Source organism: Poecilia formosa, unplaced genomic scaffold, assembly GCF_000485575.1.
Source record: "Poecilia formosa unplaced genomic scaffold, Poecilia_formosa-5.1.2 Scaffold56, whole genome shotgun sequence".
NCBI lineage: Eukaryota > Metazoa > Chordata > Actinopteri > Cyprinodontiformes > Poeciliidae > Poecilia > Poecilia formosa.
In genome coordinates, this window is record NW_006799995.1 from 1,317,925 (window position 1) to 1,335,720 (window position 17,796).

The 17,796-nt window shown below is 39.8% G+C and overlaps 2 protein-coding genes across 4 annotated transcripts in view; one reads left to right on the top strand and one right to left on the bottom strand.

Moving 5' to 3' along the window:
- Nucleotides 1-1,421: 1,421 nt before the first annotated feature.
- zmynd12 (zinc finger, MYND-type containing 12) lies at nt 1,422-9,186 on the top strand. 3 transcript variants are annotated; one of them, XM_007553365.2, is made up of 8 exons: nt 1,423-1,630; nt 3,984-4,110; nt 4,721-4,892; nt 5,009-5,178; nt 5,557-5,679; nt 6,537-6,618; nt 7,233-7,378; nt 8,922-9,186. In XM_007553365.2, the coding sequence occupies exons 1-8, from the start codon at nt 1,488-1,490 to the stop codon at nt 9,051-9,053; spliced, it is 1,095 nt and encodes a 364-aa protein (XP_007553427.1). In that variant the 5' UTR covers nt 1,423-1,487; the 3' UTR covers nt 9,054-9,186. The 3 variants fall into 3 exon arrangements, with proteins under 3 accessions (XP_007553426.2, XP_007553427.1, XP_016527658.1); XM_016672172.1 differs by having other exon boundaries at nt 7,238-7,378; nt 8,922-9,059; XM_007553364.2 differs by lacking the exon at nt 8,922-9,186 and having other exon boundaries at nt 1,422-1,630; nt 7,233-7,618.
- Nucleotides 9,187-13,025: 3,839 nt separating this feature from the next.
- rimkla (ribosomal modification protein rimK-like family member A) overlaps nt 13,026-17,796 on the bottom strand; it is a 14,929-nt gene continuing 10,158 nt past the window's right edge. The window contains exons 3-5 of the mRNA XM_016672171.1: nt 17,670-17,756; nt 16,421-16,624; nt 13,026-14,947 (exon numbers count right to left, since the gene is read on the bottom strand). Coding sequence (XP_016527657.1) covers nt 14,427-14,947; nt 16,421-16,624; nt 17,670-17,756 — 812 coding nt within the window. The 3' untranslated portion in view covers nt 13,026-14,426. The remainder of the gene's footprint in view (nt 14,948-16,420; nt 16,625-17,669; nt 17,757-17,796) is intronic.

Consider the following 17,796-nt stretch of genomic DNA (forward strand, 5'->3'; position numbering starts at 1 on the left):
CTGTTAGCGGACTGCAGGAAACAGTGGCATCTTAGGGTCACCAAGTCTCCATAACAACCATTAGATGCTATCTGTCTAGCCAAGCGGTTGTTTGGGTGTTGTGCCAGAAAAGCCTTTTCTCTGGGGACTCTAAGTGGAACTGTGTACTTTACTAAAACAAGAATAAGGTGGAGCTTTCTGGCAACACACATTCCAGGTGGGTTTGGTTTAAACAAAGAGTGTAACAGTATAGTGGAAAGGTGAAACCATTTTTAGGATTTTAGGGTTATGTTACAGTAACTCAATCGGATTTAAAACCAGATAATACATTCATATTCATCTTTTTAAGCTATTCAGAGATGGATTTACAGGTTGCATTAATCATTGTCATCCTGTTTTACGAAAGACTGAGTTGGCTTAAGCCTTAAGGTCATGAATTGATGGCTGAACATTGTCCTTTAGGTACAGAGCAGAATTTATGATTCCATCAATTACAGCTCGCCATTTACGTCTTGATAAAGTAAAACAGCACCAGACTATAAAACTACCACTGACATACTATAAAATAATCCTCTCGTTCTAAGATACTGTGTTAATTTTAAAAGAGGTGGAACGGGACATACAACTTCCAATATATTACAATTTGCCTAGTCAGTCCACATAGTTTATAAAAAGTCTTGTCAAGTTTGCTTTGGGAAATGTGAGATGGGTCTTTGTGTTGGTTTTGGACAGTGGTGTTTTCTGCTATGACAGCTATTTTTGCCCATTCTTACTGTTAACTCTTGACTTTAAATGTTAGTCAGTGTCTTTTGTCGAGAAATAGGTAAGAATGATGCTCTCTTGGAAAATTTTAATAGGCCAGCCACTCCTTGAAGGGTTATCCCCCATTCCATGTTTTTATTACTTGTGAAAAAATATAGTGAATATTATAGAGGGGGGAAAAAAAGACTTTGCAACCCTCTGTAGCCATTTCTTTGAGTACAGAGACGTGATTTGTTGCTTTTGAAATCCTGTAGCCTTTTTCATGTTATTAGACAGGCTCTATATGAATTCTTTGGACTACAAGAACAATGTAATAATGCCTGGTTATAGCTAGTAAAGCTGAACCAAAGAAATTTTGATTCAGAAGACCAGATAATTATATATATTTTTTTACATAAATTTAGGTATACATGCATTTGGTTTATTATTGCCTGATATTAAAATATATTCAACGGTTTAAAACACTGAAGTGTTACAACAAATACTATAAAATAAAACAAAACAAAAAATAAAATAGATAACTCATGTTCAGTGAGGCCTATACCTTTTCACAGTTCATGCTGTAAAAAAGGTACCTTACCATAATTTTAAGATTTCGTATATCTCTTTTAAAAAAAAAAGGAATGCTAGCTTTTCGAGACGGCTAAAGTTGTTTCCATAGCAACCGCAAACTAAGGCGCACGGTGCTGAAATAAACCTGCGCAAACACTGAAATAAACCTGCAGTGAAGAAGTTTTCTGGTAAAAATGGAGCCCGATGAACCTGGAACTTCGGCGGTTGCCACCGAAATAATGCCACTTGCCTTCGCCAAAGGAAATGAAAAGTATTGTGAACTTTGTCAAAGGGAAGCGTACTTACAGTGCGCTAAGTGTCAGGTTACTTTCTACTGGTAAGCTCACTTTGTTGGATGTCTTGTCTTAACATTATACGTGTTCTAACACTGCATATATAGCCCGTGGTTTATGGGAGCAGTTTATAAATGCTGCAGTATGTTTCATTAATTTGGCAGGTGGGGGGGGGGGATACACCATGTTAACGCTAGGTGGCAGTGTACGCTATGCATTGCTACAGAAAAATATCACGTGTGTTGATGTGGCTGCTGCTATGAAGGAGAGAAACAGCTGGAAGCTACATTAGTGCAATAATATTTTCGTTCACCCTCATTTTAATGCCAGAAAACAGTGTGCTTTGAGAAGTTGTTGTTTTTTTATATCTCTGTAAACCCTCATTTCGACTTTCTGCTCAGTTACAGAGCACAAGATGGTATTGGCTAAAACCCTCAGTGGCAAAACAGTGAACGGGTAGCATGTGGTGGCCCTCCCTGTGGGGATTTATGGGAAGGGATGAGCCACTAAAGCCAGTCTCATGGAGCTTACAGTCACTTACTGTGCATACTTTCCGTTAAGCCTTTGTACTGAAAAAGCAAGAGAGAGAATAAAGAAACATTTTTGGTTAAATTCAAATGACCATAACAAGGAATTCAAAACAGAAAAGTACTGATAGGACTGGTGCTAATGCATTAGATTACAATATAAAGATGTTTGTCAGACTATTAACATTTTCCTGTTTTCCTGTTTAATGGTCAATATTAATTTGTAAAACTATTCATTCCTCTTGTATATTACCACATTTCCGTCTGTAACAAGCACAGTATTCTACGTATTTTTATTTGTCTCTTTAAGAGAAAGTAATGCATGATTGCTAACTGAAGGAGAATGAGATGTGGTCGTCAGAAAAATCTGAAAAAGGAGGTAAAGAAAAACCAGTTACCTTCTGAAGTAACTGAATTTGTGAACAAGAATTCATCTGTGCATAAATGCAGCTGTTCTGGGAAGGCCTTAGAGATTTGGTTGAGAACATCAGTGAACAAGCTGCATCATGAAGACAAAGGAACACAGCAGACATTTCATAGATAAAGTTGTGGAGAACTATGCAAACTGTAAGAACTGCATACCTACCAAGACATGGCCATCTACCTAAATTACAAAGTAAGGAGAATATTGTGAATGAATTAGCCTCACAATTCATTCACATGTGGATTCAGCCTTAACATGCAGTCCCAAAGGTCAAATATCATGGAGGCAGCTTATGTTGCAGGATACTATTCTCGACAAGGAAGCTGATAGAATGATGATGGAGCTAAATTCAGCCCAATCCTAATTAACCCCAGGCTAAAACATTATTGGTCACTAAGGGTTTTGACCAAAGAACCCCACCAATGAACTGTTTGCCCAATCACTAATGAGTCACAGAAGCAGGATTTTGAACTTTAAATAAGCATTTTAATATTTCTTCTTTTTTTTTTAAGCAAAACATTTTTAAAGGTTAACGACATTATTTTAATGTTTTGCTTTGGTTTTATTGCGTTGTGTTCAAAAGGTGATATAAATAAACCTGCCATATCTTTAGCAAGACAAAAACTTGAGCTACTGTGAAATGGCTTATATTAAACTGGCTAAGTCAAAGTCCTTATCTAAATCCCATTGAGAAAATGCTATTCAAAGCTTCCTGTTTGCAGATATTCTGTCCAATCAAGCTAAACTTTTCCTGTGACTTCACAATAATACACCACTTTGTGTTGGTGTCTAATGTATAAATCAAATCCATTGACGATGGCGGTCGTGTGATAACGAAAGTGAACATTTTCAAAGGGTCCACGTCGTTTTGCAAATCACTTTAGTTGCATACCTAACTTTAGTGCCATAACACTGTATTTGACCGAAATGGCCAAACAGGACGTTACATTTTTCTCCCCTTCAGCTGTGCAGACTTTCAGACTTCTGTTTGTGTCGTCTTAGTGGTGATGTGGCATGGCCAGATTTCTGCCTGCTTATAAAGACAAATGCAATATAGAGGGAGCAAACATTCTCTGCAGTAAGAAATATGCACGGAAAGTTCAGTCAGTTTCCACAAGAGTGTGCAGACGAAGGGAACCAGTGGAACCAAATTACAGGCCAGTTATTATAGCTTTCACTTTAATGTTCCCTCCACAAACTCAGATGGCGTCTTAGAATGTTTCCAGAATTCAAAAGACTGCAGCTTTTAACAACATTTTATCTCCCTGGTATTTCACAATGTTGTACCGGCCTACAATGTAACTCGCAGTGAATCATGATTCATTAGCACAACAGGGGAGGATTTCTTGGAGGTTACAAAGTCAGTTCAACTTCTTGGAACTTAAGGTGTTGGGACAGAGAGAAAAATGTCCCTTGGATAACAAATATGCATTTAAATTTCCTCAGTAATGCAGATCACCAGCAGGCTGATTGGGTGGGAGTCCATGAAAGAATCTGTCAGATGCTTGTTTCCATACGTTCCATGAAAGATATCTACGATCCGGCCGTCCGCAAGAGAAACCAGTTAAGAAAGGTAAACCAACTGGGGAATGTATATGAAATGTCATAGTTTGTGGTATTAGTGAGGTGAGAGAGAATCAGGTAACTAGACACACCTGGAAAGCAATCAACAGGGAAGACAGGACAAGAACAGGACTAAACACAGAAAACCTCAAATATAACTACACAGAAAACACAGAACATAGCATGAAAACATATTCAAACTGAATTTCTGGCTTTGTTTTGGGTATTACAGCAAAGCAACAACAATCATTTCTCTCCTTTTGTTATGTCTATCAAAAGGAAATGACCCACCGTTCCAAATTTGTATAATCCAAACTACACCGCGTTATCTCAAAAAAAAAAAAAAGAAAAAAAGAAAAGAAACAGCAGCAGTAGTATAAAAGATCATTTCCTTCGGCAAGTCTCACTGCTGCTGTCATGTTTAACGGTGTGGATACTGAGTATCTTCAGAACCAGCTGAGTCTAGTTCACTTCATTCCTGCAAAATGATACTTCAGAGAAATGGGATGTGGTGTGAGATAACATTGGTTTGTTTCTGTGAACTGCTATGCAATCAGTTCTTGAGAGTCTGAAGAGTTGCCATGGAGCGAAGGTAACTATGGGTTTGGCTTCTTGCTCAGACTCATCTGATCAAGATTTGCAAGTTGGTGGCTCAGAGCAAGCTGTCGGAGGGTAAACACGAAGAGGCACTTCATGCTGCCCACTGCTGCCTGCAAACCTCCATTGACCTATACGGTCCCAATACCATCCAGCTCGTCCCGGCCTACATACTGTTGGCGGAGGCCAACATGGGTAAGAGATGAGCACAAAAATGATTCTTCGGCTCAAATTACACAGTTTCTTTTCTCTTTCTGATCATTTTATATGCATAGATGTGTCCATTTGTGTCCTTGCTTGTTGATTTCCAGGCCTGGGCAACTTAGCTGTTGTGGCAGAGCTCCTGTCCCAGGCTGAGTGGGCTGTGCTGAAGAATCCAGAATTGGGCGCTTCAGTCCAACAGCAGCTACATAGGAGCCTGGGCCACTACCACACATCAGTTGGAAACCTGGAAATCGCTCTGCATCACTTTTCAAATGATGTTTGGGTTTTATTTATTTATTTATTTATTTTACTGTTACAGATGAAATTATTAAGTTATCCCTTATACATAACCACGTTTAATCTGCTTCTAAGTAATTTCAATAGACATCAGGTCCTTGTACATTTGTTTGTTCCTCTTAAGTAATTTGGACCAATCTATGATTAGCAGCATTACTTTTCCTTGTAGAACTTAGTTTAAGTTCATAGAATAACTGCAAATGGTGTCGCTGCTTAAAGTCTGCATTGACCCCCTGGTAGCTAAGAAAAAACATAAATAGTAGCAAAAGAATAAAAGTAATCAAAATAACAAGGCTTACAATATCACTAAACACTGTTTTCCAAGAACTAATATGGGTGCATATGTTTTTATTTTCAGATTTACTTTGCCTGTGAGGAGTATGGTTTAGACAGCTCTGCCACCACAAAGGGATACTTTCTAATCGCTGATGTGTTTGCCAGACAGGGCAGGACGGCCATTGTTCACTCTCTGTACTCTGAGGTTTGCCCATGTACTTATTTTGTTTGTTTGTTTGTTTTCTTTTTCCTTTATAATCTGGCTATAAAGGCAAAGTATAAAGCCTTCATACTCCGGCATTTCTTTCGTTGTTTCTTAATTAATTAGAAAAACAAAAATTCAACAAAACAAACACAGGGCTTGGAAAACTCAAATAAATAATGTCAGTTTAGATCATATAAGTGGTCTAGGAAGTTTCAGAGGCAGGGAATTGCAAGTACACCTGGATACATTGGAACATTTTGGAAAAGTAAATTGATTTCCATTGTTCAGATAAAAAGAGGAACTTGTATGTAAGTGTATTTCAGTCCAGTATCAAGTGTTTATTTCTGATATTTTTTTTACAATCATGACTAATAGTCAATGAAAACCAAAAATCTAATGTCTGATAATATTTGAATAATATATAAAACCAATAAAAATGATTTTTTTAAATGACAGAAACCTTAAGTTCTAGCCAACACAAAGGCTGACGGCTTGTAAGTTTTTTAAGACAGTCACTGACACCCTCCAAAAGGAGGCTAAACCACAAAAAGTAAGCTGACTGTTCACTGAATGTTGTGCCTAACCGTTTGAAAGGAAAATTGAGTAGAAGAAAAAATAGGTGCACAAGCAGCCTTACAAAGATTGTAAAGCAAAACCCAAGCAAAACCCAGTGACAACTACTGTACTCTACAGTGCCTCAAAAGCCACCACACACGTCATTCCTAAGTTTATCCACATAAGCCACAGTAAACAAAGCCATGCTGCATGCATCAGTTCAAAAACTATTTCTTGATTTCATTTACTTTTTCTTTACATGGTTCATGTTTAATCTAGAAATGTTTTGTTTGTTTTTGTAGGTGGCAGAAAGGTGGCACAACCATCTAAACAGTCTGCTAGAGACCCACCAGCAACATGCCGACTCATCTGTTTCCTTTTATGGTGCGTATGGTTTCCTCAGCTATGGAAAACAAACATCTAGCACTTAATGACAAAACATCCCGTTCGCTTACTTAGCGACAGCGCTCTGCAGTGAAACACAGAAAATGTCACCGTCTGTTCATCCGCGTCACGCTCCAAACTCCAGCCAGGAGCTCCATTAACATACGAGTGAACTAATGAATGAGACTAAGACGAACTGAAAAAAAATAAAAAAATAAGGTCAACAGCGCTATATTTAGCTGATCTGTCTTGCTGTGCAATCCAAACGCTAAACCCCAGATTTACACTAGCGTGCTTAGAGGTGACTAGAGATCACTGCAGACACAACTCTGGCTGAGCAGCATCCGTACTGCTTGACTCTGTCACAGCTGCTGCCCTACTTATAACATAAAGCCTGTTAAGCAAATTCCCAGGCTTCATGGAATGTTTATTGACAAAAGCAGGTAAGAAAAAAAATGCTTAGAAAAACTACAAACAGTTAACACACACACACACACACACACACACACCGTTACCAGAACACTAAGGGTATTCAGGACTCTTATAACAGACCACTTGTTACTAAAGTATTAAGCACATAATAAAACGTCTGCCATTCCATGACTCTGAACTAGAAAAGGCCCAGCGGGTCGAAATGGAGGAAATGCTGAGAGTCATTTTGGAGTTCGAACAAAAACAGTCCAGAAGAGACGCCGCTCTCATTGCACTCATTGCCCACAACCTCGCCATGTTGTGGTTCATCAACGGAGACCTTCACAAGGTAAAATCACCTGATGGAGTTAGGTACGACTCTGTGACACAGTTTCTCAGATCTTCCCAGCATTGTCTGAAGATTGGATTACCGCTAATTGGTGACGCCGTAAACACAAGTCGCACACCGTTGGGAGTGGTAGTGTCGCGACAGTCTGACCCCGGATTTGGCCTGCAGACTTTGCGCACTGTCTCACCTAAAAAAAAATTACAGATGATTTGATGATTTTTGAGTGTCGACCTAAAAAAAAAAAAAAAACCTAGCCGCGACGTACCTATTCATAGTATTTATAATTAAGCAGGTCTTGACCACAGAGTGAGGTTAAATGTTAGAGGAAATCTTACAGAACATGCAGAATTGCATGCTTTACTCAAGAAGAACCGCCCCAACCAGCAGCCAGTTGTTAGAGAGATAAGAGACCAGGCTCTCATTTTTTTTTTATTAAAATTGTACTTTTTCTCTTTTTACCACACAAAGGTAAAATTTGGTTAACTATGGAGATTATATCTTCCTCAAAAAAAAGAAAATGTCATTCTGAATTTATACCATGCTTTTATACACGATTCTGCTGACAGAATACGTTTTATCCAAATTTTCATTACCTATACATTCATTTGTCAATTTACTCCTGCAAACCTAATTGGGTTTTCTTAGGATTGCACATTATAGACTATAACAAAGCAGCACATAACCGTGACGTTGATCAATCTCAAATCTCTTGTAGTCCCTTATCTATGCTGAAGACATGCATCCCCACAGCGCAACAGATATGAAGAAAGATATGAAAAAAATAAAATAAAATTATGTTTTTCTTTCTCAAAACATTTAACAAAAGGGATGAAGTATTCATTTTTTAAATATATTTCTTAATTTTGATTGTGGCAGACTATCTTTGCTTTACTTCTGCAAAGGAATGTTCTACAACAATTTGTTCTTTTCTACACAAATCCAACTTTGTTTTACTACAATATTTCACCTTTTGGACACCACTAAGGGCTATGAATATTTTTGCAAGCCACCATTTACTCTGCCTTATTAATATCACCTTCAACATTTTAAACAAACAAAATATACTTCCGATGCAACAGTGGCTGTTTTTGAGTAAAAAAAGAAACATTTTAGGTGGCACCACCAGGCCTCCGCCCACCACCAACTGAACTCTGGAATGTTCTGCTACGTTCCTGTCGGATTAAGGTCGTGACAGTGACTTGGCTCTCGAAAAACAATAACCTTACTCTAATATTTCTGAAAATGCCTTTTGTGCTCATGAACGTTCTCCTGTTGTGTGACCCACTTCCTCCTGCAGTTCATGCTACAGATAGTGCGGGGATCCTTGTGTATTTCATAATTCATATCTAATCTTATAATCAGTAACATCAACTTGATTACAGGTATAAAAGAACCAGGCATATCAGGTTGTCATTAGGGTATATAAAGTGGGTTAAATGAGGCTGGATGTGCCGTCCATTTTCAGTGACATCATTATGTAAGTCAGCTTTGCTCTCCCGAGAGACTCTGACAGCTGCTGGGCTTGTGTTTGTTTCCGTGCCAGGCTCAGGATTTTGGCAGCACGGCCCTGCAGGCCAGCCTGCAGATACCAAAACATAAACTGACAGAACCCATCCAGGAGCTGCTGCAGCAGGTGGAGAGTCTGCAGACCGAACCACAACCTGGTTCTGATTAGCCAACACTCCTGCCCTGTCTCTTCTGTTCTTCTCTTAAGATCTGCTCCGTCTGTGTTTAGCCCCACCGTCAAGTCACGTGCGGATACAGAGAACAGACGAGCAGCTAACAAATAAAATTATTCATGCAGTTATCATTGGTTGTTGTATGTGGTTTGTTAATATATTGTACATGCAGTTCTGTGAAAAAAGATGCCTTTTTCCTTTTTTGGCGATGCTTAAAAGTTTAAGGTCATTAAATAAATGTTAGTATTAGGGGGAGGGGGGGAAACAACCAGAATAAATACAAAAATCAGTTTTTAAATACTTAAGTTCTTATTAAGAAAACAAAAATGATCCACAATAACATTTCCCTTTGTGAAACCTTTCATACATCACGAATAAACTGTGTTCAACCTTTTTCTGGATCAGTTTCAGTCGCCTCACCCAGATCCGATTACTGTCTGACATGAACTACCGAGAGATCGCTTAACTAGAAACTAAAAGTGTGACACGAGATCTCATTAAGCTACGCGTTATGCTAGGATCCAAGAAAAATTCAAGAATGAACGAGGAACGAAGCGACAAAGTGATACCAATCTGGAAAAGGTTACGCTGTGACAGAGGAAGTAAAGACACTGATCTGGATTTTATGCACGTGGATAGTAATTATAGCGGACGGCTTGACTTCTATAACCAGGCGTCACAAAGTCAAAAGGCATTTGAGAACAATCTATTAAAAGTATTAATTAGTGCTCACAAGACAGAATCCAAACGTAGGTGACCTCGAGACTCCATCGAAGGCTTCCTGAGATTGAAAGTAGTGAAAACCACTTACATGAAACGAAAAAATGGGACAGGGAATCCAACACCCGCCTTTCAGGAGAGACCTGGAAGAAACAATGGATATTAGTGGAGAATATTGTGTTCAAACTTGTGGAGAGTAATATGGTGGAAATGTTTCATTAAGTATTATATTACCCTGATTCAGCGAAGCCACCAAATGGGATCTGTCCAGCTGCTGGACGGTTGTGTTGTTCACAGGGAGCCAATCAGTAACATTTGTTTGGAGCTTGTCCAAAAATAATTACTATCTGGCAGTAGATTTCTACAACAATAGCAACTGTATTTGGAAATGAAAGAAAAGCAATTAAAAAGAAATGGCTTAAATATGAAATTATAAATAAAAGTGAATGGTATTATATAGTCTATGATTTATTTGTGATGGAAAACATCACTCCCTCAATGCTACTTCAGGAATCAAACTGCGAAAACATCTTGAAGAAATGGAAAACATGTATTTCCCCGAGACGCCCTTCTTTTGTTAAGATGTTTCACTTTTCCTCTCTCTTTAGGAAATTTCAAAATAGAAATAACTGTTCTGAATGAAGAGATTGAAAACATTTTAAGATGTTGGTTATTTGAAATTTGTGGTTAGAATTCCTGTTTCTAGAAACTGTTGACAGAATGCCTTTACGTGTACTCAAATACAAAAAGAGTTGAGCCTTTTTTATCAAAGGAAAGCCAGCAAATCACACCAGTTGCAGGGGGGTGGAGGGGGGAACAACAAACCTCTTGATAACTTTTGGGAAATTAATCTGAGGACTGAAGTGAAACTCTTTGGAGTCTGTGCCTCTCCCTACATCCTTACAAAATATGATCATAACTACAGCCAAACAGGATGGTGGGGATTTAAGTCTGCTTGTCATGAATCATCACAACCTGATGGAGCCACGAATTCAGAGCCTTACTAGCAGTAAAGTTTGCGACCTTCAGCTGAAGCGCACCCAGGTTACGCAGAAGAATCTTAAACTTTCTCAACAGCGATGTAAAACACTCACTTTCAGTTCTGTCCAATACTTGATGGCAGTTGTTGCACAACTAAGTTATTTAGTTTATTGGGCTTTTTCTTTTTCTTTTACCAAACACCAAGGTGATATGGGTTACTTTTTCTGTCATAAATGACAACCTTTTAAAATTGTGTTCATAGTTAGGTTACCTTTATCTGATAATTGTTTTGATGATCTGAAATATCTAAATGTGACAAAACGGGAAAACCAGACAGAAATGACAACCATACAAATGACAATCATCTAAAAGCATGTAATAAAAAGCAAAAGAGCACATTTTCGTTGGTTTGAATAATGACTCTTTATTTTTAATCAAAAAAAAAAAAAAAAAAAAAAGAGCGGGATCTGTATTTACATGATTTTGGACATTTGTGAACAACAATCTTGTGCCAGAAACAAAAAGAATAAAGGTCAATGACATTTGCTAAGACAGTTTCTATGCAATCGCGGTCATATTTTCCATCTTAGCAATCTTGAACTCCCTAGTAAATAGTTTATGTATCATGAGCGGAGAGCTGCAGCGAGTCACATAAGCTCCAATGTAGTTTAGATCTTGCAAATAAAAGTATGCTGGAAATCTTTCAGCAACTAAAACCTCCTTTGAAATGTTTAGATACGATTCTTTGTCAAAACATTCTTTGCTATGTTCTCTATTAGTGTTAACTGTACTGACCTACAAAAAAAAGAAAAAAAAAAGGTTACTGTTTTTTGGCATTTACATTTTTGTTCAAACAAAAACTTGAATAATTCTAATTTCCCTTTTTAGTTTCATGAGCAAATAGTTATGGAGGATAGCATTGGACATGTAATAGTAACCTTTTTAAACAGCAGTTCACAGCTTCCCACCCAGTTACACAAGCTCGTCCACAGACTTTACTCCTGACGTCTGTCTCATTTACTGTATTTTTTCGTCATGGCAGCTGACTAATAAAGGCCAGGCATGACTGAAAACGGCTTCTGATTCTGCTCTCACCCTAAAAAATCAGAGTTAAGACAATCTGACCGCACAATCGGAGCTAGCAGGGTAATGCTGACGAGATGTGCTCTGTCATGTTATAAATTAATTATCACACAACAGGATCTGCGTGAGACGAACAAGTGTTTCTTTCCTGTCGATGGCTATTTATGCCTGGGATCTTCACCGATGTACAAGATGTACAAATACAAGCTTTAATGCAGAGTCAAAGACAAGACGGGGAATGTTACAGTCCACCCAGCGAAGTGTTCGGGATGTTGCCGGCCACGCTCGCCGTCCTCGCGCGTTTACCAATGCAGACATGAACAGATTTCACAGCTTTTGATCGTTTTGATCATGTTGATACCAAACAACATCACAGTAGTGTTGTAAACGGTGTGGAGCCACTGCGATCACCCGACACGAGAGATTCAAATAAAAGCTGCCCTGTCTCCACCCCTCACGCCCCGGTTAACATGCCGAACCCTCCAGCAGGACGATGTTTGACCCCAGACAGGAAAGTTTGGCCCACGACAAAGGAAAAGGGGGGGTGGGGGAGGGGAAACAAGCTTCACAGAGGTTTCACTTTATTGAGACAATATTAGTGCACACAAACCACTTTTTTTTTCTTCTTCAAAAATCCCATAAATTAGGAAGAAAACATGGAACAATTATGAAACAAGCAAGGAAAAAAGTGCATGTTAACCATGGTATACACCACATGTCATACTGTAGTTTACAACCTTTTTTCATTGTTGTTTTTTTTTTTTTTTCTCGTTGTTGTTTTGGTCTACGTGTAAGTATGTTATGTTTATGACATGTTTTAAGCTTGGATGGATATTCCATACCTTTGTTGGAAGGGTCAGGACTGAGATCCAGGCTGCTTCCCTGAGTTGTGTTCAACAGAAAGGGTTGCAAGCCTAAAAAAAGATGACTATGTGGACGATTCGGGATTTTTACTTGTGCTTTTGATCAAAGTTGGCCTGTTAATATTCCCAAGTAATGGACAATACTGTCTCCTGCCTTATTCCTCTCCTATAAGGTACATAGAAGGTAAATCCAGAGGAACAAAAGCTGCAAATGATAAAGTTTTGGCTGCTGAAATCTCTGGATTTTTCTATATTCTATAAGGGGGGAAAACAACAACAACAAAACAAAAACATTCAGTTAAAGACAATTTTAAAAATATATTTCCTTTTTTTCTCCTCTTTACAAGGTGGGTTGATTTTCTTCAACAACTAACAGAGGATTTATGAGAACAATAAAAATCTAGAGTTAACATGACTGTGAACTAACCGGATCCACGACTGTTAGCACCAAATTGCAGCTTCGGAGCCACAGGTCACAGGTCTGTACAATCTAGTTTGTCCACAGTAGCTTATAAAATAAAAAAAAAAAATAATAATAATAAAAATAATTAAAAAAAAAGCAACCTTGGCCATTTTTTTTTCTGTCCGGCTGTTCCAGTTTCATCAGCTGCATACTAATAAGCCATGAAGTTAAATTTCGCTATCTAATATTTACAAAAAAAAAAAAAAAAAAAAACACCTCTAACATAACATAAATGTTACACACAGTTATATTTCAGGTCCTAGACATGAAAGGAAGGGACACCAGGTCTGTAAGGTGTTAGGGCCTAAGCTGATATGTTCTGTATGTGTCTGTGATGTCCTATGGCAGTGAGACATCTCTGTTCTGAGGTATATTTTGCTTTCAGGTGATGACACGACTCGAATATGCTCTCATCTTTCCTAAAAAATGTCGTCTAGGAGAGAAAATGACAAAGCTGTTTTAATAAAGTGCTAGGCATTTCGTGAGATTTTTTTAATTATTATTTTTTAAAAAGCAGATTGCTGCTGCTGCTGGTAATCCAACACACAATCTAAAATGTAAACTGAAAAATGTTGTGAAATCATCTCGATGTATGAGTTTTAGCAGAACAGGACGACTACTTTCTGACGTAAAAGTTTGCACACCTGCAGTTTGGTCTCTCCGTCTTGTTATCTGTCATTTTCAGGAGCGATTCACTGCTAAGTAGGAACCGACAGAACGATATGCCTAGCGTCAGGGTACATTCAACCTAAAAAATACTTCATTTTGCCCGCCATCAACCAAACCTTGCCACACCAGGAGAACCTTTATTTGCATTTTTTTTTTTCTTTTTGCATTGTGAGGAGGGTTAAAAACATGGCATTTACTAAAATTCTTCACCCATCCCAACATAAAAACAAATATACACCAGAAGAGGCCAGTTTTGGCAGGTATCTCATATGCTGTATGCCTCTGTGATAAGTTGACAGCATACATGGATTTTACATGCCTCCGTGGGATTTGAAAAAAATGCAAAGAAAGGAGAGTCAGGGGAGCAGCCGTAGATCTTTTTGCTCATCAGGGGAAGGCTCCAGTTTGGATGTTTGTCTCTGCTGTGTCAGAATGTGTGATCCGTTTCTCTCAGCTGTTTTTTTGTCATGAACATCTGTTTCAGGGTGATATGTGCGTAGTTGTTTGTTTCTTTATTTTAAACGAATGCTTGGACAAGTGTATGCGCCGTGTGTGTGTGACTGTGGCGTGTATGCGAATTTGTTCGATTCTCACTCAGTCAATAGCTTGATCTCATTGGCCAGGAGGTTGTTGAAGTTGTACGCTGCGTCGGGGAGGTCGGGGAGGTCGGACAGGGCAGAGGCCGGCGAGCGGCGAGGCGACGACTGCGAGGGCTCGGCCAGCTCGGGGTCGCTTTCGCTGGAAGACGAGCCCACGCTCATGTTGCAGACGGCCTCCGGCAGGGAGCCTCCGCCCGCGTTCACCATGCACACCTCGGGCTCGCTGCTGGTCTCGCTGGTGCTGGACACAACGGACAGCAGCGACATCTTGCGAGTCAGGCGGCTGGGAAGCGTGGAGAGGGCAAAGTCAGCGATAATCCCCGCCACGTCGATCCCGCAGGCCTGGTCGAAGGCGATGAAGCCCACGTTGGCGTTGGCCTCGCAGACCACAAACGAGCCGTCGTTGAGCTGCAGGAGGTCGACGCCGCACACGTCCATGCCCAGGATGTTGGACACCTCGATGGCCAGCTGCTTGCCCTGCTCGCTCAGGGGGCACATCATCCCCACGCCACCTAAACGGTCAGAGACACCAGGCCAGGTCAGTGGATACACCGAATAAACAAACAGAACTGATTGTAGCCGATGCAGTAGAAAACCATGTGGGACGCATAAAGAAACATGAAATATTTAAATGAAAGCTATAACTGAAAAAACGGACTTCCTTTCTTCATTTCTAAAATCTTGTTCTGCTACATAAATAGTCTGCCAACCGATGACCTAATTATGTCACACAGCATCACATCTTCGTGCAGGCTAGCAGCAGGACTCATGCGCTGACATTGGAAATCAGCCTCATCAACTTGAGTGCTGTGTCACTTTAAGTTCTAAGGGTGAATTAAACACAAGTGTTGATTCTGCACTGCCACACATTTGGAGGGATACAGTCTGAAACGCTGCCTCCCATTCACTGATGGCAGCAGAAGTGGAGTTAAAGCTTAGAGTAGGAGGAAGCTTTTCACAGATGAAATCAGGACGTGAATTATTTACCTAATGACAGTGCTGGTGAGAAGCTTGACTACACTCGTCTGGTTGTATTATTATATTATGCACATTTAGTAAATGCACTCTAACCATCTGTTTCCATGGCTCTTCACAGCTACGACTGGGTGCACAGATACACACACACAGACAAATGTTCTGATAAACACCTTTTGTAGGGTTTGTAGCCACGAGAAAGGTTTTGACTTTATTCTGGTTGGCTGTTTTTGAGGAGATATTCAATAATTTAAACCTCCATTTTTCTATTCACTTTTAGCAAAGCACCAGGATTATCACATTAAAACAGACCTTCAAAATAAAAGAAAGTACCTGAGATCTGGTACATTGTTTTCAGGTTTACAAGCCAGTTATGTGGCAGGAAAAATGTTCCCTTACTGGTCCCAATGGGGGAAAGTGAGGCTTTACATCAGCACAAACACAAATGCCAGTAAATTAAAGACATAATAAAACAGCATAAATAAGAGTAGTTACATCTCTATATACCTATAAAAGTACAAATGCTCAAACATTGCACAATAGTTTAGAGCCCTTTGAAAGTAAACACTTTATGGTGGCAATCAAATACATGCAAAATAATGAAATTGCAACAAATAAATATACAACAGAACAGCTACAGAAGTGTGTGGTTTCTATGCAACTTGCTAAGGGACACTTATTCCAATATTTAAAGAGTGCTTGAATATTTGAATGTGTATAGTTTTTATTCAGTGTGGATTAAGGAAAGTTTTTAAAAAGACACAATTTCAAATATTTCTTATAGTGACATAAGAAATGCCTCCAAAAAGGCACAAAAATTACTTCCTTGAGTGTATTTCAGCTTCTCTCTGAAACTGTATGCTACAAAAGCCACCGCAATGAAAACACAGAAGTCTGGCAAATTAAAGATCAGTCGAAACGAAGCAGAGCGGCCAACTGTACGGATGAGGTAGCGAGGCGTGCGGGGTAATTAAACGTGTGTGATCGGTGCCTCTCAACTGTTCACCTACCCAGGGAGCAGTTGCTCTGCATGCGTCCGTCGGTGGAGCAGCGCAGCATGGAGCCAACGACACGGCCGCCCACCAGCACCACCCGCACGTCGCGGCCGTGAGACTCCTTCACGTACTCCTGAAACAAGTAGGGGGTATCGTGGCGGATCAAGTGACACAGATCCGTCAGGTGGTGTTTGTCGCGCGCCAGGAACACAGCCTTGCCTAAGAGAAGGAAGGAGAGACTAAATGAGGAGAAGAAAGGAAAAAATGAGCAACTCTTCAGGCCAACGTCACACACAGACTTGTTAAAGTTAAATAAATGTTCATATATTTGCAGGAGCGGTCCATTATGAAATGCGAGTTCAGGCTAAGCGGCTATTTTGCTTACAAGCAGCTGCTCTCTGGTGAGCAACTCCCATGTCTCAAAGTGCTGACAGGACTCTCAGAGTCTCTTCTCACACAGCATAGAAGATGCCCGTTTTAATTAGCTCTGCCTCTATACTGGACCTCTGAGCTGTTCCAGCGATCAGCACTTTATAGCTGTGGGATCATGTTTCCAAAAATGGTAATTACTCAGTGTTATTATCAGAATATATTGGGAAGAGGCCTCGATGCGAGTCAGATTATTGGTGTTGTGACACAATTATTATAAACTTTGAATTAACGCTCCAAAATGAGATTACATTTTGGTTTGGACATTTTAAATCTGTCCAATGCTAACAAATAATACCCAGACTAGACATTTGTTTACAGGCCTTAGTATCTGAAGGAAGCTGGGTTTCAACCACTGCAATGGTCAGCTAATAAGGAAACAAACAAGCATAAACATGTCACAGTTATGGTTCAGCAGTGGCAGCCGTCCAGGAGAACAACGCTACGTGATGGAAGCCTCGGCTACCGAATACCACGGTCATTTCTTCATCGAGCCTCTAACAAAGCACTAGCTATGAATAGGAATCAGCTAATGGTTCTTCATTAAGAACGGGCGCTTTGTCTTTGAGGCGGTATATTAACGGCTCAAGCCCCTTATGAACTCAGGGAAAATGATGAAGCGGAGCGCTCGTTTGTTAACTAGAAACACAGATTATTAACCCGTCTTTACAAGACTGGGTTTTGTGTTTGTGACAGCGGCGGAGTGGTAACCATTTAACACTCTGTCAATGAATTTCATGTCAGGGTGGGCTAAAATCCCCTTCATGTGGACAATTTGAAGTGCGTTGTGGTGACCTGGGTGAATGACAGGAAAGTAATGGCCGCATCGCCTTACCTCTGTGGCCACGTGCGTTCTTCACCACCACCGGGTATCCCAGCGGCTCTGCCTCGTCGATCATCTTACGGAAGTTGTCATGCCCCCCTGAGAAATGCCCATCCAAACACACACACACACACACACA

Coding starts and splice junctions, on each gene's coding strand:
- zmynd12 (XM_007553364.2), top strand. CDS start 1,488: ATGGAGCCCGATGAACCTGGAACTTCGGCGGTTGCCACCGAAATAATG. Junction 1,631..3,983: donor TGTCAGGTTACTTTCTACTG/GTAAGCTCACTT, acceptor AAATTTCCTCAG/TAATGCAGATCACCAGCAGG. Junction 4,111..4,720: donor AGAGAAACCAGTTAAGAAAG/GTAAACCAACTG, acceptor CTTCTTGCTCAG/ACTCATCTGATCAAGATTTG.